Source organism: Balaenoptera ricei, chromosome 5, assembly GCF_028023285.1.
Source record: "Balaenoptera ricei isolate mBalRic1 chromosome 5, mBalRic1.hap2, whole genome shotgun sequence".
Taxonomy (NCBI): Eukaryota; Metazoa; Chordata; class Mammalia; order Artiodactyla; family Balaenopteridae; genus Balaenoptera; species Balaenoptera ricei.
The window spans coordinates 1,255,751-1,279,967 of NC_082643.1; the positions used below are offsets into that span (position 1 = coordinate 1,255,751).

Here is a 24,217-nt window from a genome sequence, read left to right on the forward strand (position 1 = left end):
CGCGACAGCTCGCGAGACCCGAGGTCTCGCCCGGGGGCCGCGGCGGCCCAGCTCCGAGCCGCGCTCCCAGCTCCGAGCGCGCGACGCCGGGGCGCGCGGGGCGCGCAGGGGGAGGAGCGCCCCGGCCGGCCGCCCGCCCCCCACGACTCGCGCACGCGCGCCGGGCCCGTCTCTTGGCCTCGCGTGCGTGCGTGCGTCTGTGTGTGTGTGTGTGTGTGTGTGCGTGTGTGTGTGCGCGCGCGCGTGTGAGAGCGGGGAGGGGGAGAAGCGCGCGAGGGTGCGTGTGTGAGTGCATGGGCGCGTGCTGAGTGTGCCGAGGCGCTGGGACCACAGCGGCAGCCTGCTGGAAGCTGCATCCAGCCAGTCTCGGGGCTTCGCGAGCGGGGACCGGGCGCAGGGCGGCAGCCATCCGCAGGACCTGGGAGACAGGGCTTCCTCTGCCGCCACTTCGGGATTCTGGCAGCTCGGTGCTACATCGCTGTCTCAAAATGCAGAGGATCTAATTTGCCGAGGAGAACGGCCAAAGAAGGAAGAGGAGGAAAAGGGGGGGAAAAAAAAGAAAGGGTATTTTGTGGATGCTCTACTTTTCTTGGAAATGCAAAAGATTATGCATATATCTGTCCTCCTTTCTCCTGTTTTGTGGGGACTGATTTTTGGTGTCTCTTCTAACAGCATACAGATAGGTAGGTACCCTTTGTGCTCTGCTTTTGAATTGTGCATAATTTGGTGGTAATCTTTGTTCACGGTGGACAAATTAATTCATGTCATGTAGACTTATGTCATACCTTGACTGCATTCCAGGTTTAAACTGCCTGGAATATATATGTTTTTCTTAGGATGAGGCAAAGGCAGAAGACTATGCCTCTGATACAAGAGACGGAAAGGGCTTCTCATTAATGACCCCCAGATTTTTATTCCTTCTGCCGTCACAGCATCTTCCCGTTTGTTCAGCTTCTCTAGGGGTCTGAATGCTCAGCTTGTGATCACTAGGAAGGGAGGACGTTTCTGGCCACCCACCTTGCCCTCGGGCCCCCCTGTGCCTTGACCCTCGGCCTAGGATGCTGCCGCCCCCCGCACACGCACACGCGCACACACACCGGCTCCCGGGTCCGTGGATGTGTTTATTCGGCCCGCTAGTGTGGACGAGGGGCTGCGGGGCAGTCGGGCGCTAGCGGGCTCCCCTGCTTTCCGCCGGGCGCTGACACTGTCCTCCCGCTTGGTGTTTGTTCTTTGCAGGGGGGCTGTTTCCCAGGGGCGCCGATCAGGAATACAGTGCATTTCGGGTAGGGATGGTTCAGTTCTCCACTTCGGAGTTCAGACTGACACCCCACATCGACAATTTGGAGGTAGCCAACAGCTTCGCAGTCACCAATGCTTGTGAGTAAGGAATATTCATGCCCTTTCGGGGGGCCGCACGCGGAGAGCGGGCTGGTGTGTGTGTGTGAGTGTGTGTGTGTTCCTGCGTGTCCGTGTCGGGGCGCAGTGACTGCACGCGCGCGTGCGTGTGGCAGCGTCGGGGGAAGGTGTCGGCGATCGCGGGGACCCCCGCTGGCTGGGGCCTGGGGGGCGGTGAAGAGCCGGCGAAAGGCGGCGGAGAGTGTGCGCCCTGGGGCTCGGGTGGGGTGGGTGTCGGAGGTGAGGGGGCGTCCTTGGGTGCGGGGCTCCCGGCGTAGCTGGAGTCTTCGAGGCGAGCCCTCCACCCCTGCGCCCCGCGGGCACGCGGTGCCTCGGGGCGCGCCGTCGGGCTGCTTGGTGGACGCCACGGCCCCGGGCTGGAATCCGCCGGCGCCGCTCGGGGTCCCCGTGCGGACCCCGTGAGCCTGTATGCTCCTCCGAGACGGGACACGTTGTCACAGCGGCCCCGCAGTGCGCTCGGCACCCGAGGCCCCCCGAGGGGCGCGGCGCGGCTGACGCAGGCCGGGGATCGCGGCCCCGGGGCGCCGCGGGCCCTCGCCGGCCGGGGCGCTTGTTCGCAGGTCGCGGGGCTCCCGCCGAGGCAGCGGGAGGAGGAGGACCCGAAAGCGGCGCGATGCGCCGCGTTGGGAAGCTGGCGAAGCCGCCGACCAGCCATTTTAGCCTCCGCAGCCGTCCTGCTATTCCCGGCGCGGCGCGCGGTGTCCGGGGACCGGCCGCGGAGCTCCGTCCAGGCCTCAGGGTGTGGGACCCAAGCCATTAAGTCCCCGCGCGGTTCCGTGGGAGGGCCGGCGGGCCCGGGTCCAGGCGCGGCCGCCCCGGACCCCCTGCCCTCTGCCAGCGGCTGGCATCCTTTCCTGCCGGCTGGGTGGCGGCGACTCTTTCCGGACTTGACGCCCTCAGTGTTCATTGCACAGTTGACAGTTCCGCGGGGGGACTTGCAGATGGCCCCCCCCTCCCACGCTGGCTACCTGCAGAGGAGCCAGCGGGACATGACCGCAGAGGAAGCCCGGCCGCGGCGTCCCCACGGTAGACAGGCAGCTGGTGGCCGTCCCGCCGCTCCGTGATAAGCCTTCATCGTAGAGCCCAGGGGTTAGCTTGACTGTGGTGTCCGAAACAGCCTCCGCTAGGTTTGGAGCTCCCATGCACCGAATGAATGAAGGAACGAAACCACTGGCTTTGACCCATAGAGCAGGGGTCGTCATCATGGTCGTGCTATGCTTGGAAGTCAACTGTTCATGAAAACCTGTTTAAGAAGGTTTCAGTGTTGTGTGTTTTCTTCACATGTTGGTTCTAAGTGAGAAAAGGAAGTGGGCATGGTGGGGCGGAGAGAGAGAGAGAGAGAGAGAGAGAGAGAGAGAGAGAGAGAGGGAGGCTTAAGTGGATTTGCAGTTTAAAAAAAAACTCCATAGAAGAATATAATAATATATATCTTGGAAAATGTATATATATATATGTATGTATACAAAGAAACCGGCTGTAGTTTAATTTTTGAAGGCTTTTACGCTTGACCTGTTTACCTATCAAGTAAATTATTTTATAATTATTCATTTTATTTGATATCAGGTTTCCGGTTTTTTTTTTTCCTGGATTGTGAGTTTGACACACAATGGTGCTAAGTATCTGACTGTATGTAATTGTATACTAGTGTGAAAATGCTGTGGAAAGTAATGAACCTAAGGCAAGATGATTATTGGAAGGATCTAGATTTTTTAAACAAGGTGAAAAGAATTTGAAAATGGTCGATGACAGAGAAGTTCACTCATTGGTGAAAATCATGCCAGGGCCTGGCTGAGAGCACAGGAGATAGGTCTCCTGAAAGCAATGAATATGTCTTCATTGCAAATGCTGAATGACTGTGCTGGGCCTTGGTAAAGACTAAAAATAATGGTTAGGTAAGCTTAGGTGACTAGTTTAGGTCCTCAGTGTCAATATTTTTGGATAGATTTATTTAATATAAATTTTATTGAAATGAGATATGCAGGCAGAAACTGTACATATATTAAACACATATATAAATCCATACATTTCCACAGAATGAGTACATCCATGTAATAAGAGATAGATTTCATTTAAAAAAAAAACCACACAATTTAATTCGCTTGACCACAGTTCTGAGAAAATGTGAAAATCAGATCTTCATTTTGCACAGATTTTTTTGTTGTTGTTTTTCTTAGAAAATGGAGCTAAAGTAAAAAGTTACATGTCTCCAGGTCCCAAATTTTCTCCTCCATGGATTATTCTAGGACACTAAAACAGATTATGGTGAGGAACCGAATGCATTTTCAAGTTTCCGACCCGGGAATTCAGAGCCATGTTCTCTGCAACTCCCGTGTTATAAGTAGTCTTACTGATTGCTGAGCAGAACTAGTTGAGGCCCTGGTACAGAAGAGAGACTCATTGAATAGAATTTTCTGGAGCTGACATTAACTCGTCGACCAGGCACTCAATTTCTTCATTCCTTTGGGAATTTTACAATCTAGACTTTGCAAAATGAAATGAAGTGTTTGTATCCTTTTTTTTTTTTTCCCCCAAGAGCAATAGAAAATGTAAAATTAGTTTACCTCTTTTCAGAGAGAGAGAGAGAGAGAGAGAGAGATGCTTGTATAAACTACACTCACAAAGTTAGCAGTCAAGAAATGAATGGAGATCTCTAATATCAAATTTATTAAGATGAGTCTTGATCACTTAAATCGTGCTCAAGGCTTTTTGTTCTTAGCCTTTGTTTCCTTGTCTTCTCAGTCAAGGGGACTCCATGATTCTTTCCTATATGAAGTGGAAGCAGCAGTGTCAAATATGTTGATAGAAACCCAACCGACTTTCTTCCATTTCCTCCAGAAATCTAAGGAATTCTGCTTCTTAACTCCAGTATTAAAATGTGTATCATCAATCAGTGTTCATAAAGTAGCTTGTCCTTCCTCCGAGTTAAACCATAAAAATCCCATAGGGTAAATTTAACCCTAAATGTAACGTATACATTTAATATATTAAGAAAGCAGAGTTGTAAACCTTAATAGTATAATTTCAAAATAGAAAAGATATTAGTCTGCTAATTTAGTTGTATTCCTGAGATGGAGGGACTTCTTTGGAACTGCTGAGGCCGATGGGGCTTTCAGGGTCCAGCAGGATCCATGGAATGGGTTAAAGTTATGCAAACGAAATGAAGTCATTATATTCTGAACTGAGTAAGTGCCTGTGCAGGCTCTGAACTCCCTCCCACTCCCTCTTTCACAGTCACAGTGGGAATAATGGAAGGACCTACTTGTTCCCATTTGTTTCCATGGGTACCTGAGGAAATAAAGACAGATTTCCAATTGCTTACTTTCTCCTTTTATTTTCTCCTCCCTCCCCACTTCCTTTCCTCCTTCTTTCTTATTAGCTAGAGAGCCTACTAAGGTGAGTTTTTTTTTCTCCCTGAAGGTTGCTCAAACATAAGACTTCAATATGAGAAAATCCATGAAATCAGAAGAATAAATAAATTAGCATCTGATGTTCAACAGTTGAATCAATAATGGGCCTCAAGAATTCTTTCCTTCCTTCCTTCCCCTCTGCCCCCTTCAGTATCTGCTGAGTGTCTTCTAGATGTCAGAGAATAAATGAATGCTGTTCCTATAGTAATTCATTTTTTCCTAACCTTTCCCCTCAATGCTCTTTCAAATAGTTTTCAAATCCTTTTTGGCCTGGACGCCTTTCCTGTGCACTGTCTGCTGGGTCTTGTCTAAGAAGTTTAGTCTGAGGAGGTGGAGATAGTCTAGTAGTTTTTCTACAAAAGCAATTTATTACAGTAACTCAACATTTTTGTGAAAATAATAAATGTGATATTGGCATATGTGTATACACCACATATTGTGTATAGGTTAACAAGATCAACAGCAGGTTTTAGGCGAATACTACATATGTTTGCATTCTAAAAAGTTTTAATAAAATTTAATGTACTATTTACTAAAACTTTGTTTTAGTAAATTTGTTTTATTTTAAACAAAATAAAACTGTCTAAAAGGGCTATGAATATGAGTATTTGATCACATAGAGCTTTGGAATTAAAAATATTAGATAGTAAATGTCCTCTTCAAAATCTTTCCTATTTTTTACTGAAAGACTTCGACAAATAGCTATTAAGCTATTTAAAATTAATTTAATAGTTTCATATTTCAATTTCATAACAATAAATTATGAAAATAATTAAATTTCAAGAAACAGCAGATAAAATCTACTTTTCCTCTAAGCCAGCAGATGGAGATGTTGGAGAAATACTGTTCTTTTGTAAAACTGCTGCGCACACTGCCTTTTAAAGCAACGTAAACCCATTCATTTAGAGAGATGGAAGAAATATGTGTAAATGGCATCTATTTTGGAAAAACTCACTTAAAATGATGTGTTTGAAAAATAACTCCGAATGCCTTTTAAAAAGAGTGCCTTCGATTTTATTTTTAAAATAGATTATCTTCAATCTTGTGAATTTGATTTGGAAAGAAATTCAGGAACGTCATTGATTATAAATGCTCTTGGACAAGAGAGAATTCTAAAAGTATACTTTTTCCTTGGAGAAAGAATCAAGGCTTTTTAACCTTGACTCTTCAGATCTTACTTGTTTACTTATTTTATGGGAGTAGAGTTGATTTACAATGTCATGTTAGTTTCAGGTGTACAGCAAAGCGATTCAGATATATATATATATATATTAAGTTTTCCTTTATAGATTACTGCAAAATATTGAGTAGAGTTCCCTGTGCTATCCAGTAGGTCCTTCAGATATTATTTTAAGGTATATTTCTTATCATTTAATTTTAGTCATGAATTATTGAGATTGTGTATCTGTGTTCACATTAATTGGTGCTTGCTAAACCTTTATTACACTTTGCATGAATTTGTGTGTGTGTGTATGTATAGTTATATTATAATTATAGATTGTGAGTAATTATAGATTGGCTGGGCTATCATGTTTTGTCATTTTGTCGAGGTAATTACGAGAGCCTGGAGTTACCCACTTTAATGTATGCAAAAATTTCATAAAACCAGAATCAACTTGGATGCTCTTAAGTAATTATGAGAATTTGTGGTGTGAAGAAAACTGGGGACAAATGTACCAGAACACAATACCTTACAACCTGGGGTGTAAATCTTCGATTATAAGCAATTGGAAGTTACAAAGAATGAAGTAGCTTTTAATACGTGAGAATAATTAATTTATCATTGGATTTTTTGGAAGTTACAAAGAATGAAGTAGATTTTAATACGTGAGAATGATTAATTTATAATTGGATTTTTTGTAGTTAAGCTTTTTTACTCCATGTATATCACAAGAGAATTTCAAGAAAAGACATTATACCAAACAGAAATCAAAGAATGGCTTTGGTTGAAATATTCTATTTAGGATGTGAGAAACTGAGTATTTAAATAAAAATTACTGTATGAAGCTATAGAAGCTTCATAGTAACAGGGATTTATTCCTGTGCTATTCCTTTTTGAGGTCTTGCAGACTTCAACCTGCTGACTCAAGAGGTTTCCCTTTCATGTCAAGCCTTTAAAGTGATGGGGTCATTGCACCTTGACATTAGGACCATAAAATGCTGATTCATGCCAGAGCCCAGATACTCTCGGAATCTCTTCCAAAAACACTTACACTTTCAGATGTTCTGGAGTCCTTACAATGTTAAGGAAGGCTGTAGAGGACCAGTTGTTTCCTGGTTATTCCATCAGGTGTTGCCTTATGGTTGACTTTTCAAAGAGCGTGGGCTGTTTTCCCTCCTCTTCCTCTGTTCTCCTCCTTCTCCTCCCTTTTAAAAAAAGTCAGTGAAAGTGCTTAATCTGCAGAGCAGATGCTATTACAGGAAATAAACTTAAATTGAAATAGATTTTTTTTTTTAAGGTAAGCAGAGGATATACTCCACAGAGCTAAAATCTTGTATTAGATTTAAACATTTTATTGGGATGTTAGTGGCCACTGGGTAAATTATATTTTTCTTCTTTAACTGAATTCTACTGAAGATTCCCCAGACATGATTAAAATCCTAGCTCTTTTATTCCAGCAATTTTCATTCAAATTTTCTGAGGTTTTCTCTAATATTCTGAATAACTCATTGCCAAATGTCTTAAGTAACTATGCCTCGTCAATACAATAGGAAAATTAGTTGTTGAATTCAAGGTTACCCACGATTTTTTTTCGAATCTCAAAATCACCCATGATTTAAAAATTTTCTAAAACTAAAAGGTTTCTCAAAGCAGGTTTCACTAATTTGGGAGAAAAATGAATGTGATTCTTACAGAGGTGTCCATTAGTAGTCTAATACCTATTATTTTTGGTTACTATTCAGTTCAAAGTATTTTGTCATTTTTGATAATGTTAATTTATAGAATGAAGACATTTAAAAATTAACGTGGAGAATGAAAACATGCCTTTCTTAAAGGCAGGGTCATGCCACTGCTGGCTTTGTATCCTTCACGACTTTTTATCTATTACACAGACTGCATATAGCAGAATGTCTTGTTATAGAATTATACTTGTTAAAGTCAGAATTTTGCTCTTACGCTACTTTTGGATTTCAGAAGAAACAATTTATTTGGTAAAATCTGCCTCCGATCCTATTTAGATAGAGGTGTGATATATTTTTCATTTTCATCTACAACTTAGGTATGTTCAAAGTTATTATATTTATCCCTAAAGCTACATTGCTCTATGTTAAAATGCTTTGCTGAAATAAATGCTGTTGGGGTGATGCAGAAGCCGTGTTGCAGTGGTTAGAATACAGGGGTCCTTTCTCAGGGCCCTGAGGACTATGGGTGGGCCCGGCTTCCATTTTTGTTTTGGACTGTCCACAAAAAGTGACTGTTCATATACCTTGAATAGCCACAAAATTGTCTTATCTCCCCACAACCCCCCATCCCCAGGATATCATATACCACAGTTTTCTGTGAATTCTTTCATTTTTTATTTAAATTAAAAAGAAAAACTCCAATATTTATTTTATTTTATTTTTAATTAATTTTTACTGGAGTATAGTTGATTTACAGTGTTGTTAGTTTCTGCTGTACAACAAAGTGAATCAGTTATACATATACATGTATCCACTCTTTTTAAAATTCTTTTCCCATATAACTCATTACAGAGTATTGAGTAGAGTTCCCTGTGCTATACAGTAGGTCCTTATTAGTTATCTGTTTCATATATAGTAGTGTGTATATGTCAATGCCAATCTCCCAATTTATTCCTCCCTACCCCCATTCCCCCTTGGTAACCATAGGAAAATTTTTACAAAGCACCGAATTACAAAAATATATATTTTTTAGAGATATTTGAGAATGAGAAATTTATAGACACAGTTTCTTACAGACCAGTTGCTTTAATATTTGCACTAATGGGTGTGATTCTTTTATATGCATGCCTTTTTTTTCTTTTTTGTATTGGCAGTTTATCCTTAGAATTTGTTTTCCAGTAATTTAGCTATTTTTATCCTGTTGATAGTTTGCTTCAGCAAAAATAAAATACAACTTGTAATTATAGTTTTATTTTTCATATGTTAATTAACATAATATTGCAAAAAATCATCCAAAATGCTCAGTACTAATGTGTACCTTAAGGTTAAAGACAGTTTTAAAATGTAGAACCTTGACAATTATAAGAGTCTTCAACTGAATAGAACAAGTAGGTTTGGGAGATAAGGGTTCATTATAGGAGGGGATTTATGAGGAGATAGTTTCTTAGATTGTTTTACTTTTCATCTCAACATTTCTTAAAGAAATGACATATACCCGTCACAGTTTTACTATTTAAATTGTTATTCAGAATTTTACTTTATAGTTTTAGTTATGTTAATATCTACATTTTTTCCTGATTTTATTTTAGTATGTACAATATGAGCACAAACTGAATTGAATTGAGAAATACCTGAATTCTAGTTTGTCTACAGTCCTCTGAACAGGGCATCATATTTCTACTGAGCTATTTACCCTTTGTGTAAAGTTAATTTCAAACTATAAATACTATGGTATTCACTTTATGCTGCTCTGATACTTGTACTCTGATCAAATTTCGGTACCTCAGAAGGTGTCCCTTCAATGCAAATATTTTTCATCTAATCTTTATAAAAACCCAGTGATACTGATTGAAATGATAGAAATATGTTTATATAAACTGAGTGTATCTATGCTTATTATGAAAACAGAGAAGTGTTACCTAATTCTTCATCGCTACAACATAATATGGCCTTGGTCAATCATTTCTAACTTCAGCATAAAATTAATTGAAGCTCATGTTATATAATTTCATATAAAAAAAGGTTTTCTCAACCCCTAAACCTTTTGCAGCTGATGCTAAGACTTTGCATTAAAATACTCTTTCAGAATTAGTATTCTACAATTTCCCTTGCATAAGTATTGGGTCCACTGCAGTAAGAATGTCAGCAATATGTGATTATGTATTTTTTTATTGTTTATGCAAGAATAAAAGGATAGAATGAGCATTTTGAAATAATTATTTTCACGCCAAAAGGAAAAAAAAATTCCTTTGTTGTAGATTGAAATTGCAAGATTTCTTAATGTGTCAGAAGGGGACCGTGGACAAACAGGAACAATTCCAAGAGGCAGTGTAACTTGGTGTACTAGGCAAAGGAGTTGGAATTTGGAACTGGGAATTTTTTCCTTTTCTCTCTCTTTCTGTTTAAGCTTCTCGTTGACCTGGTGTTTGCTTAGTTTGCATGTCTGCAGTCAGACTTCTACACTAACATTGAGCTACTATAAAACAGTGAATTCTTATCATAATATTACTTTTGATAGATAGAATTTGATAGATACTATTAACTACTTCCAGAGGGAGAAAAGAAAGAAAAGAAACGTTCTGGATCCCTCATAGGCAAAAACACCACTTTCAGGCAATTTATTTTTCTAGGCTGGTAAAAAAGTCGTTCTTGTTAATTATGAGGTAAAACATTGACCGAAAAGTTTCAGAAAACGTTGTAGCTAAAAATATGTAATGTGGAACATACTACTAGGGTTTGAATTTATGAGAGTCATAATAAACTTTACCTCCTGCTTGGGGTTCCTGAGATGTTTTAGCAACTCAACAACTGATAAATGCTAATAGGGCTTATCAGCAGAACACAGAAAAATTTGTCTTTTAGTTTTATCTGGTGGTGATTTATTCTCCTTTTTTTAACATCTAGATAATGGTCCTAACAATCCTAGATATATTTTAAAATATGTTAGCATGTCTTTCAAGAATATTTAACAAAAGTAATGATAATTCTTGAATGATATATAGGGTTTTTTGTCATTGAAGTTAGTCACGCAAAAAATTACTGAAGCGCAATTTGGGACTGAAACGCAGAACACAATGAGTAGTTTCAATCTGAAGAATAAAGATTGTAAGGTGTAGGGGGATCAGCTTAGTCCATATATTGGGGAGTATTGTCATCTACATTTTAGTGGCATTAATTTGGAACATTTTAAACATATTCCTCGAAGGTTCCGTGTAAGCTGTTTATTGTGAATTGCAGATATTGAAAAGGACTGCCTGTTTTCAATAATCCAGCTACCACAGAAGTAGCTCCTGGATTCTAGAATGGGAGGAGGACTTCCCTTAAAAAAGTCTCTCCTCCTCGCAAGAATTTGGCAAGGAAAGTTCTGGAAGTGCCGATCTCCAGCCGTGGTAGGGAAAGTGTGTGTTTGCTAGTTTTTCTAGAGAGATACACTTCAACTTAGGGCATGAGTTTCTTCTTTATTCGTATCTTATCTTGTGCTTGGGAGGAATTGAAAGATTTCAATCTCATTTTCAGTTTGTGTATGAAATGGAGATATTGAGCTTTGTAATTCCTGAGCACTTTCACAGTTTGTAGCTTTATTTGTTTTATCAGTTTTTAAGTTTTTACTAGTTTACAGTGTTATTATTTCCATCTGGAGAGGAAATTTTAGGAACAGAGGCAACAATTCAGAGGGAATATCAAGGAACAGTAGCGTTTCAGTTTTTTTTTTTATCTCTCAGAACACAGACAAGTCAAGAATTGTCATCTTAATGATAAATGCGCAAGCGTTTTGTCTACAAAAATAAAAGACGTTGATCCTTTGCAGTTTGCAGCCATGGTGTTCTGGGACACAGAAGAGCATTAGTTGAGTCTGAACTTGGAACGGAATTCTGGTCCTACTGTTAGATGTGTGACATCAAACAAGTTGTTTAGCGCAGCTAAGTCTCCGTTTCCACCTTTGTAAAAGGGAATCATACATTATAGGATTATTTTGAAGACGGAGAATAGGCGTAAAAGACTGTGTTTGTCACATCTAAGTGCATGGAAGTTAGTGGGCTTGTTATCACTTTCTGTGTTGAGATCTTTGGATGGTTTTGATAAGCACTTGTTGGGGACAGAGAAAAATGCATTTCTAGTTTCTTGCTGGAATCTTTTCCTGCTGTTTGTATACCAGGGCAGGACTGCTAGGTGACAAAGAAGAGACTAACAAAACAAACCGCATAAGCCCCTTAAAGATATGTTTAGCACACTAAAATAGGAGAATGGCTTTTAAAACCCGAGATGCTGAAACTCAAGCAGTATCACCGTGTCGCATGTCACTTCCAGGAGGATGTTGAACAGTTTGGGCTCTTCATCCCCGGTGGGGCTTTCAAGCACATAATTAAGATAGCTACACACATTGTCTAACTGTGCACATTATAGACTCCTCATGGTTTAATTCACCTAATTAATTAAATTATATTTCTTTAAATGAAAAGCAGATGAGAGAACGCAAGCTTTAGAACCAGACAAATGTGGGTTTGAATATGATTAGGAGCTTTATGACACAAAGCGTGTGTTTTTCTCTTTTGTGGAATGAAGCTATTTCCTCATCATGCCTGATATTGTTATGGGGGGTTGAAATGAGAAAATAAGAGCCTTGATTAGTTTGTCACAAGTGACCCGAATATTCCCTTCTTCCCTGTACCCCAGCCTTTTACTGTGAACTAAACAGTGTGCTTGGAGAGGTGGAGGAAAATAAAATGGAAATTCTTGTCTTCAGAGAGCTTATATATTCGATAGCTTTATATTTATGCGTAACTTTTGTCTTCTCAAAACACTTTCCTAGCTGTTTGGTCTTCACTGTAGCTCTGTACAGTTTATAGGATAAATGGAATTATTATTATACCCATTTCCAGGTGAGAAAACAAATTGGAGTTGTTCTAAGCAACTCTAAATTTGTGGAGGAACTTCTTTTAGAAAACACATCTTCTGCTTCCTGGGTCAGTTTTTTCACAGTGTCAGAGGGCAACGCAGCCAGTATATTAAAATGAGCAGATGTGGTTTGAAATTACGGCTCCAACATTTACCAGTTGTGAGACTTTGTATATATCAGTTAAACTTTCTAATCCTGTTTCTTCCTCTGTAAAATGGGGGCTATTATAATACCTGCCTCATGAGGAAATTGTCAGATTCAAATGATAATCACTGCCCCATATAATACAGTGACTGATGCTGCTAATTTCAGTGATTTCCAATCCCCCCGAGGGCATATTAATTATATACACTTAGCTCCATGCTTTTAGAGGCATGGAAGGGAAGTAGATAAGGAGATCTAACGTAGCTCTCTGTGTAATTTTTAAATTAGTAAGCTTCTTTAATACAACCATTTGAGCTAATACTGGAGACTAGGGTTTTATTGTTGTCATTTTTAGAATACTGGTGAATGTGCACATTTACCAAGAATTTTAATGTGTTCTTGATCCCAAAACAGATAAACAGTAAGAGCTAAAAATCATGCATGAGGTAAAAAATGCAGATTTGGGTTATCGTTAAGTGTGAATATGTAATACTGTTCAGTTATCCATTTCACCATCAGTACATTTGAGCAAATGGAAATGATGGTGTCATTGCCCATGACGAGGGTGACATTAGACACAGGACTGGCTCCTTATGGCTTCTTCCCTGTGGATCGGTCATCTGCCTCTTACTGCATCCAAATCCATCACAGGATTCGCTTCTTTCTTTACCTTTCTAAAATTTTAGTAGATACTTGTTTAATGCCAATCTTTTGGGTAATGTGTCAGGTGACAAAGAACAAGATAAGGTTTCTGTATTGGAAATTATTCATGGGTGCAGAATTATTTTTATGGCAAAAAGTAGAAGTAGTTAATCCAGGTCAGCTACATGATTTTCGTATTATTTTAGTATGTATAGTGTACCCATTGTTTCCAGATCATTTATAAATATTATCGTATACCTTGGAACTAGATTTGGATCAAAGTGTCTTAAGAGCAGAAATGGTAATTATAAAAATTATCAAGAAAATATAAAAGAGGTAGAAGCTGAAAACTCATTGCTTGTCTACTGACTTAGAATATATTGTTGGAAAATGGGGCAGCTAAATGATGAACTAGTGATATTAACAGTGATGTGAACTGAAGAACTTTTGTAAACAATTTTAATTTTTGAATCAGATTTGGAAATGATAATTTATATTTTATTTTGCAAGATTTTCCTTTTTTTTGGCTTCTCTGCCAAAAGTTCTTCAATTCAGTTTGAAATATCATAGACTGCAGAAATTGCTGGGTAGTTTTACCTAAATTAATTTGATGTTGACTAAATTATTTAATTATTATAAATACTATTCTAGTTTGTTACTGAAGAAGCAGGTTGCAAGTCTTACAATACTGTAATACGTTGTATAAAATATTAAAAATGTTGATGCATGTAGCTATTATGAGTAACCTAAGAGACACACCTGGCTAGTTCTCTTGTAATGTTAAAACAGGCTTTATATGATCTAAACGATTATAGTAACAGTTTGAAAATTTCAGGTGGCAAAATCTTGATTATCTGAAAAAAATTGAATCAGTTTTAACATGTAGAAGAAATATATAAAAGGATTAAAAATTTGTCAACAATAACATTTAGATATTGTGGGTGATTTAAAACCTAAAACATGCAAAAATTAGAATTTAGATTCTTAAGGATTGTGTTTTGAGGTTTAAACATTATGAAGAAAGTAACTCAGTCACGTGATAATTTTTAAACATTACAAAAGGGGATATAATAAATACTATCTTTGTCTTTTCTCCCCCAATTCCGCTTCTCTCACGTAATCACCATCAATGGTTTCCAGAAATACTAGTGTCATAAATACACTGTTCTTTCCGTATCTTGATAATTTGCTATATTAACATAAACTGGAGACCTCTTTTATCTGCACAGTTTCCTCCTTTGGAGTTCCTGCATGGTATTCTGTTGTTATTTAGCCTGTCTTTTGTTGATGACTGTTTCCATCTTTTCCTGACTATATTAATAATGTGTGCCAGTGGGTTTGCAGAATAGATTTCTATGAGTGGAATGACTGAGTCAAAGGATGTTTGCATTTAAAATTTTGCTACATATTCAAAAAAGGTATGCGATTTACATTCCTACCTGGAGTGTAGGAATATGCCTGCTTTCACCTACTCTCAGGACTAGTGTACAATATTAAACTTGTTTAAGGTTTGCTATTGCTATTTCACTGCTTAGATTTACAACGATACGTTTTGACTGAAGTTAAACGTTTCTCGCCACATTATTTGCATTTCTGTGTATGTGTGTGCATGTGCTTGCACTCAAGGGTCTGTTCATAGCTTTGCCCAGTTTTCTCTTGGGTTGTGGCTCTATTTATTATTTATCGATACAACATACATGAAAGTAACACCTACTTGTCATGAGTTGCCACTATTTTAGCCAGATTTTTTTTATTGAAGTATAGCTGATGTAGAATGTTGTGTTAAATTCTGCTGTATAGAAAAGTGATTCGGTTATGCATATATATATACATTCTTTTTCTGATTCTTTTCCATGATGGTATATCACAGGGTATTGAATATAGTTCCCTGTGCTCTGCAGTAGGACCTTGTTGTTTATCCTTTCTATAAATACCAGTTTGCATCTGCTGACCCCAAACTCCCAGTCCGTCCCTCCCCAACTGCCTCCACCTTGGCAACCCCAAGTCTGTTCTCTATGTCTGTTGTTTTTCTTTTAACCTGTTCATGATTTTTTAAAACCATGATTTCTGTTTATAATTTTTAAGAATGCATATATTCTTAAATTTTCTTCAGTTAAATTTAGAAGTGGTTTATTTTATTGCTTCAGGATCTTTGTGCTTTGCTCAGAAAGACTTTTCCCACTCAGGGTGGTTTGAAGAAAAAGAACTGCCCATCCTTTTACTTAATACCCATCCTATTATGGTTTCAAGATTCGAAACGTATCTTTCATCTGGATTTATTTGGGATAAATACTAAAATAGGTATACAGCCTTTTCTTTTCTTTCATAAGGTTAGCCAAATTTCACAGCATATAAAAAAAAAATCCATTTTTTCCTCCTAGATTTGAAATGCCATCAGGTATTCTTCTTGTGTAAATAGTTCCTCAGGGATTTAAAAACAAACAGGAAACTTACGCAGAAAATGAAATAAACAAGATTAAAACTCTATTACAGGCAAAGGAGTGTATGTTCTGCAAGGTACTTGTTTCCTCAGTAATGCTGTCCTTGTAAATTGTGGTTCTGTGTCACTGTGGTCTCAGATCAATAAAGAGGATGTCAGACTCTGAAGGTTCACTGAGCCCAGAGGGATAAATAAAGGATTGTGTTATGTTTCTGGCTTGCGTTACAGCACTAATGTCACTTAAATGGACTGCTGGTTTGTCTATTCTTAACCTATATCAAGGCTTAAGTAATGGGTTATGATTACGACTTGGGTTTCGAATGTCCCTTTGAAGATAACTTAGTGTAACAATCCATATATGTTCACAAATAGAATATTAAAACCAGAGAATGTAGTTCATATGCAATAAAGGTAAAAGAATTCAGATGCTCGTGGTTTTATTAACTTATAGTTTCATCCTCAGTTTGTCTTAAAAACTAGTTATGTGGTCTCTCTAAAGCCAAATATCCAGCTATCTATGGTATAAATCTGATTTAAACTGGAATGCTAAATACGATACTAAATTATTAATTTCATCAACGAATACTTTCAGTTTGCCTTATGGCGGATGGCACGCACTGTGTATTTTTGGCCAAACATCAGGAAATTTATAAATCTTTAACAACTACATTTTGTGGAACTCTGAACTTAATGTGGCCCTGAAGTGCCTTTCCGTGATCATTAAAATGGAAAGATTTTAACTTTCGAGATAACAATTTTATAAAATGTATTTCATTCCGTTTCTTTAAGACTCTAGTCATCGGTTTATATTTTAATATCTTTTGGAGAATAGAAAAATGTTACCTGGATGAACATAAAACAATTACATAGGCAGAACTTCAGTGTTAATTTTTTATGCTAATACTTTAAGCAAATTAAATATTTTCCTAACATTGGCTCGGTCTCACTCCTTACTCCACTCCTAAAGGCAAAGGAAAGTCAGAAAAAGCCATTTGATGCCAGTGAACTAAAGATGCTGAAGTACCCCTAAGGGGGGATGTAATGTAGTTCTGGTCCCACAGTGGAACAGGCCACAGGTGGACTGAACAGACAGATTTTTCTAAAGGACTCCATGGTACACAGACCCTGTTCTCTTTTACGGGATGACTTCTGCTTTTCTTTTCTTTCTTTCTTTCTTTCTTTTTTTTTTTTTTTTTTGCCTGTACTTACACTTGTGTCTAAATGGATATTAGTATATGTCATAATAATTTTTTGTTTTGATTTAAAATCCTCAACGTTTGAATTAGCTTTCCATTTACTTGTAATTGTCTTTGGCAAATTCTGGTTTCAAAGCACTCTGTAATCATAGTTGTCCCTATTTCCATTCATTTTTATTTATCTCTAAGTTTTCTCAAGGCACTTGTACATCATAATGTTTCTCAGGTGACTCTAATTCAGGACACATTTATTTAAGTCTTCCTCCAAAATTAATATAAAAACTTTCTAAAGTTCTGATTAGAAAAATTTTCCTAATTATAAAAGTACTTATTAGGTGGAAAACTTGGAAAACACAAAAGAAAATAACAATCAACATTAATTTTACTCAAGAAGTAAGCACTTGTTAATATTTACCAGCGTTCTTTTGTATTTAATGTCATACCTGAAACATTTTTGGATGGCAGTAAAGCCATATATAAACTTAATTTTCATGGCTTAGTAATATTTATCCCCTAGCTTAATTAATCATCTCCTATTTTTACAGATTGTTTTTGAATCCTTCTTTTATCCATTATAAAATATTGCTGCAAATGCAAATCTTCTGCATATGTATTTTCCCTCATTTCTGATGACTGAAGTATTATCACTGGATAAAAGGCCATAAAGCATTTAGTTAACTATTTCTGGTAAACACTAAGGAAATCCATACCAATTTATAATCCTAGCAACAGTCTATAAAAAGTCTAATCTCACAGAACCTCACCATCAGTGTTATTATTTTTAAACATCCTTATATATTTCATCACCAGAAGATCCTTTTTGTTATTTAAAACAAGTTTTCATGTTTATTACACATTTATGTTTCTTTTTTCACAAATTGTTCATTACAGTCTTGTACCCAAATTTCATTGCCATCTTGGTATTTTTTTCCCCATTGAGTTGCATAAGTTATTTAGTCAAGATCAGTGTGAGAGGGGAAGACGGGGCTAGGGAGTTACCCATCCAGCAGTTAAATGCTGTGGCCAGACAAGGACCAGGCCACTTCAGCATCCGTTTCATTGGGTAGAGCTATTCACATGGCTGTGTCCAGCTCCAAGGCAGTGGAGACTAACTGTCCTTGGGTCCAGAGGAGGAGAACAGCATGTTGGAGAAGATTATTAATGTCTACAATAACTGCGACCCCTTTGCCCATCAAAACCTACTTAATTTTTTGCCTGAGTTTATTATTGTTCCTTTCAATTTTGCCTAGGAATATTTTTCAAGTTTCAAAGATTTTTTTTTTTTTGGAATTTTTCCCCTCCAGTACATCTGCACACATTTAAAACTCCTAATCACGTAGAAAGACAGAGTGGAAAACAATTTACCTCTCTCTCCTTACCTGTCTAGTCTTTCTCTAGAGATGACCACTTTTAACCATCTCTGTTATCCTGCTAGTGTTTAACTCTATATTCATAGCATGATTATACCATCAATTTTATATTGCTCTGTTTTTCATTATAGGTTGTATTAATATACTCGAAACCATACCTCTTATTTCAACAGTTACAGACGTTCTCTTGCAACTCCCTACCTTATGAGGTGCTAACATTATTGAATCCAAATTGAGAATATTTACATTCTCCTCTGTGTTTATAATTGGCCTTACATACATATACTTTGTATATAGGTTTATTCTGAAAGCTGGAAATTAAATAAGTATTATTTACATAATTATCTATAGCTATTTGACTATTTTTCTTTGCAGAGTGTTTTTTCTTTCCTGGATATTTGAATTTCCCAAATTTCCTCTTGCATGATGTGGCCTTAATATCTCTGTAGGCTCTTCCTATTGTGTATCTAGTTCATGAATTCTAGTTTTCCAGAGACTTCCTTCCATCTTCCTCATGCAGTCTGGACTGACTGCTCTGAATCTTCCTGTGGAGCTGACACCCTGGGATAGCACCGTCCTTCTGTGGTTGACCATTCGTGTTTCTAACTCTTGGCTTATTTCTTCATACGCTAAATCCATTTTTCTTTATCATTTACAGTAATTATTTTAAAACAATTTTCTAAAATACTTCATAACTTCATTCTCTCTCTCTCTCTCTCTCTCTCTCTATATATATATATATATACGCATACATAGATATATAATCCTTGCTGGATACTGATTTCTAGGATAAAAATCACATTTTCTTAGAACTCAGAAGGAATCCTACATATCTTCTATTATAACATGTTGTTGTGTCCTTGTTCTTTTGTGCATTTACTGTTTCCTGGTTGGAAGCTTCTGGGATTTTCTTTATCTTTAGTCTCCTAAACAAAATTTCACAGTGTTGTTCCAGATGGGCATTTATTTCCCCATCCTACTCAATATTCAATTTGAAATCAGACTCCCCTTTCAGATCTGGGAAATTCTTAGCCATTATTACTTAGAGGATTTTCCCTCCTCCATTTTCTTTATTATTTCTTTCTAGATAGCTGTTTAGTTGACTTCTGCTCTCATTTAGAATTTATTTAATGTAACATTTCAAATGTTAACGTTTGAAAGTAGGCCACCCATCAAATTTTTCATGAAACTATCCTTTTTTTATTTTTACTAGTATAATGCAACTAAAATAAATTACCTTTCATTTGCTTGGCTAAAGACAACACTAACAAATTCTGAGATTGTCTTGAACAGCTATACCTAATAATGCTTAAACAAACACCTGCCTTTTCCCTTCCTAGTCATTGAATGGCTTTTGTGGAATTTTGAAAACCATAGAGAATCACAGGGCTAAGAGAAACATATTTATAAGTGAGGATAAAAACAATACAAAAAGCAAAGGCTGAACATTAGAATGAGGAAAACAGATGAGCAGGTAAATGTGAGCAATGACTTAAATAATATTAGATATTTGGTTTGTTCCAAAGAGTCATTCCACATTACTGACTCTTATTTCATCTTGTATTTAATTATAAGTTGATTTTCTTTGCTCTTGTAAAACCTATACACAGTTGACCCTTTGTATCTGCAGTTTCCAGGTCCACAGATTCAACCAACCATGGATCAAAAATATTTGGAAGAAAAATTCCAGAAAGTTCCCCAAAACAAAACTTGAATTTGCCTCGTGGGGGCAACTATTTACATAGCATTTGCATTGTATTTACAACTATTTGCTTAGAATTTACATTGTATTAAGTATTATAAGTAATGTAGAGGTGATTTAAACTATACGGGAGGATGTGCATAGGTTATATGTAAATACTATGTATTTTATATAAAGGACTTGAGCATCCTGAGATTTTGGTATGCAAGGACCAATTCCCCTTGGATTCCAAGGGACGACTGTATTCACTACCTTCATCTTTGCCATCTCCTTCTTTTGGGAGAGTCTTTTCTTTATGTTGCCAACATAGTTGGATTTTTTATATCTCTTTGATGTTTCATCTTAGGCATATGGCTTTTGAATTTTGAAAGTGAAGATCACCATAAGCTTCATTTCTAGGATCTTAACTCTAAAAAATCAGCCAGGTTGAGGCTTCACCTATGTTTTACCAGATACATCACTAATGATCAAATAGGGTAAAAATATTAAGTAGAAAAAATATTAAGTATTTGAATAAAGAAAGAGAGCCCTGGAGAGTTTGGGATTTTATTTTTCACTGTTAACATTTCCTTTTTCTTGGTGATAATGGAGATCCTTAGCCTCAGAAAATGAAAGAACAACTGACTAGGCAATCATGTGAATGATACATTTCTGGCTGGGAGAAGGTGCAGTTCATGAAATAATCTTTTTTTCTGATGAAATTCAGGGAGATGGATTTGAATGCTTTCTGATGATAGAGGTGCTGGTGAGATTACTCATGTCATATGACTCTTCAGAAGAGTTTAACACTCCTTCCACAAAAGTACAGTTGATTTTCATTATTCACTGTAGTTGTTCTATACAATCTCTGTGAACACTGAATTAGAGAATACTGACCATTGCTCCCGGGAAGTATAGAGCCTCTGGTCACAACATTTTCATCAACTAATCAATACGTGACTTTGATGTGTGTCTCTGTTTCAGATGCCTTATTTAATATATATTGTTGATGCCCTAACATTAAACTCGTGGCCAACAGCCTAGAACTCACACCTGAACAAAGATGAAATAAGAGTCAGGAATGTGGAATGCACAAACCTAATATCTAATATTATTTATGTCATTGCTCACATTTACCTACCTGCTCCTCTGTTTTCCTCATTCTAATGTTCAGTCTTTGCTGTTTGTATTGTTTATATCATTATTTGGAAATATATTTCTCTTATCCCAGTGATTCTCTATGGTTTTCAAAATTCCACAAAAGCTATATTTTCAAATAGCCATGCAATGATTAGGAAGGGAAAAAGCCAATGTTTAGTTAAACATTATTAGGTATAACTCTTCAAGACAATCTCAGAATAGGTTGGTGTTCTCTTTAGCCAAACAAATGCCATCTTGCTCTTAGGAGCACAAGACTTCAGCACTAAGCTTGGGGGCCATTTTAAACAGCAAAAGCACTAACAAAAAGCACAAAAATGCAAAAAACGCACTACGTAAACTGGGAAAGAGACACTTGTTTATAGTATAAGGGCTGAAGCAAGAGGCAGTCTCGTCTTGTTTGGCCACAGCTGGGCAACCTGTGTATCGGGCGATCACTCGGCACACCCGTGAATGACTGCAAGGGGGCTGCAGGTATTGATTAGGGGGTTATAAGTAAATCTGAGTGAGTAGGTGAGGTTACAAATACAAAATTAGCGAATAATGAGAATTGACTGTGTTTGTTTGATTTGAGTGAGTTTGGGCAATAGCTCTCTATTTACTTTACGAGGCTGATAGAGGTTAAGGGATTTCACCCAGCTTTGAAATGTTTATAATTACCTATGCTGATAAAACACCTTAGATTTGAAAGGATAAGAAACTGACATTTCTTTAAACTCTGCTGAAGGAGTTGAAAGGAGAAGAAAATGCTTATTCCTATAAATTCAGTTTCATGATGGCACAGCTGAAGGACAAAGCATTTTATTTTATTTTCTTTCTTTAATAAATGTCCCCTAAATGTGAAAAGTTTAAAGCACTGAAGGGCATTAAGCTCCTTTGAAGTGTCAAGGAAGCAATCATTCTTGTGAGTTGTGTCGTCCTAGGTTATTTTCCATTCATGTTTTGCCAGTCTTCTTACTGGGAAAGGAGATAAAGAAAAGGCCTCCCTTTTCTTTATGGCTGTTGTGTGTGTCTGTGCATAATGTGCTGCACATGGTTTGGCTTCACATGGGCTTAACGGAATATGGTATCATCTGTCTCCTGTGAAGGGTGGCTGTAAGCACAGAGGGTCATGGCAAGGAATCCTGGGGAGGTGTACATCCTCCTGGAGCATTAGGATGGGGTGAGTGATACCAAATCCACACGCAGGAGAGACACAATTATAGGTTGGGGTCTGTGTGTGAAAGGAAATCCCCATATGATGGGAGAACTGGCTGGAGAAACAGGTGTGCTCTTGGAGTGGGTTAGATCTGAGCTGAGACCAGGCAGAGAGAGGCAAGCCTGAGAGGTGAAGGGTTGGGGAAAGAGCATCACTGGCAGGGAAGCTGGTTCACAAATTGGTTCCTGTAAGGGGTGGGGCAAGAAGAGACCAAAGAAAGAGGCAGACGCTTCCGATCAGTAGGTTCAGATGTAATGAGCGAGGGACTCACATATGAGGCTTGTGGTGGGCAGCCTAGAGGGGAGTAGATCTCTGCCCCGCCTGGCAGAATCTGGAACATTTATATTGAAGCTGTCCTGGACCAGAGGGCAGACAACAGAAGCAAGAAGAACTACAGTTGTGCAGCCTGTGGAAGGAAAACCACAATCACAGGAAGACAGACAAAAGGAAAAGGAAGAGGACTTTGTACCAGATGAAGGAACAAGATAAAACCCCAGAAAAACAACTAAATGAAGTGGAGATAGGCAACCTTCCAGAAAAAGAATTCAGAATAATGATAGTGAAGATGATCCAGGACCTCGGAAAAAGAATGGAGGCAAAGATCAAGAAGATGCAAGAAATGTTTAACAAAGACCTAGAAGAATTAAAGAACACACAGAGATGAACAATACAATAACTGAAATGAAAAATACACTAGAAGGAATCAATAGCAGAATAACTGAGGCAAAAGAACGGATAAGTGACCTGGAAGACAGAATGGTGGAATTCACTGCTGCAGAAGAGAATAAAGAAAAAAGAATGAAAAGAAATGAAGACGGCCTAAGAGACCTCTGGGACAACATTAAATGCAACAACATTCGCATTATAGGGGTCCCAGAAGGAGAAGAGAGAGAGAAGGGACCCAAGAAAATATTTGAAGAGATTATAGTCGAAAACTTCCCTAACACGGGAAAGGAAATAACCACCCAAGTCCAGGAAATGCAGAGAGTCCCATACAGGATGAACCCAAGGAGAAACACGCCGAGACACACAGTAATCAAAGTGGCAAAAATTAAAGACAAAGAAAAGTTATTGAAAGCAGCAAGGGAAAAATGACAAATAGCATACAAGGGAACTCCCATAAGGTTAACAGCTGATCTCTCAGCAGAAACTCTACAAGCCAGAAGGGAGTGGCATGATATATTTAAAGTGATGAAAGGGAAGAACCTACAACCAAGATTACCCTACCTGGCAAGGATCTCATTCAGATTCGACGGAGAAATCAAAAGCTTTACAGACAAGCAAAACTAAGAGAATTCAGCACCACCAAACCAGCTCTACAACAAATGCTAAAGAAACTTCTCTAAGTGGAAAACACAAGAGAAGAAAAGGACCTACAAAAACAAACCCATAACAATTAAGAAAATGGTAATAGGAACATACATATCGATAATTACCTTAAATGTGAATGGATTAAATGCTCCAATCAAAAGAAACAGGCTTGCAGAATGGATACAAAAACAAGACTCATATATATATACTGTCTACAAGAGACCCACTTCAGACCTAGGGACACATACAGACTGAAAGTGAAGGGATGGTAAAAGATATTCCATGTAATATCTTTTGGATATTAAAAGAAAGCTGGAGTAGCAATACTCATATCAGATAAAATAGACTTTAAAATAAAGAATGTTACAAGAGAGAGGGAAGGCCACTACATAATGATCAAGGGATCAATCCAAGAAGAAGATATAACAATTATAAATATATATACCCCCAACATAGGAGCACCTCAATACATAAGGCAAATGCTAACAGCTATAAAAGAGGAAATCGACAATA

At 38.1% G+C, this 24,217-nt stretch overlaps 1 protein-coding gene across 2 annotated transcripts in view; it reads left to right on the forward strand.

The window, feature by feature from the left end:
* The first annotated feature begins 556 nt into the window (after window positions 1–556).
* The window catches only part of GRIA2 (glutamate ionotropic receptor AMPA type subunit 2), a 163,050-nt gene continuing 139,389 nt past the window's right edge, over window positions 557–24,217 (forward strand). For both annotated transcript variants that reach the window (XM_059923865.1, XM_059923866.1), the window contains exons 1-2: window positions 557–683; window positions 1,237–1,377. In XM_059923865.1, the coding sequence (XP_059779848.1) occupies window positions 596–683; window positions 1,237–1,377 (229 nt within the window). In that variant the 5' untranslated portion in view covers window positions 557–595. The remainder of the gene's footprint in view (window positions 684–1,236; window positions 1,378–24,217) is intronic.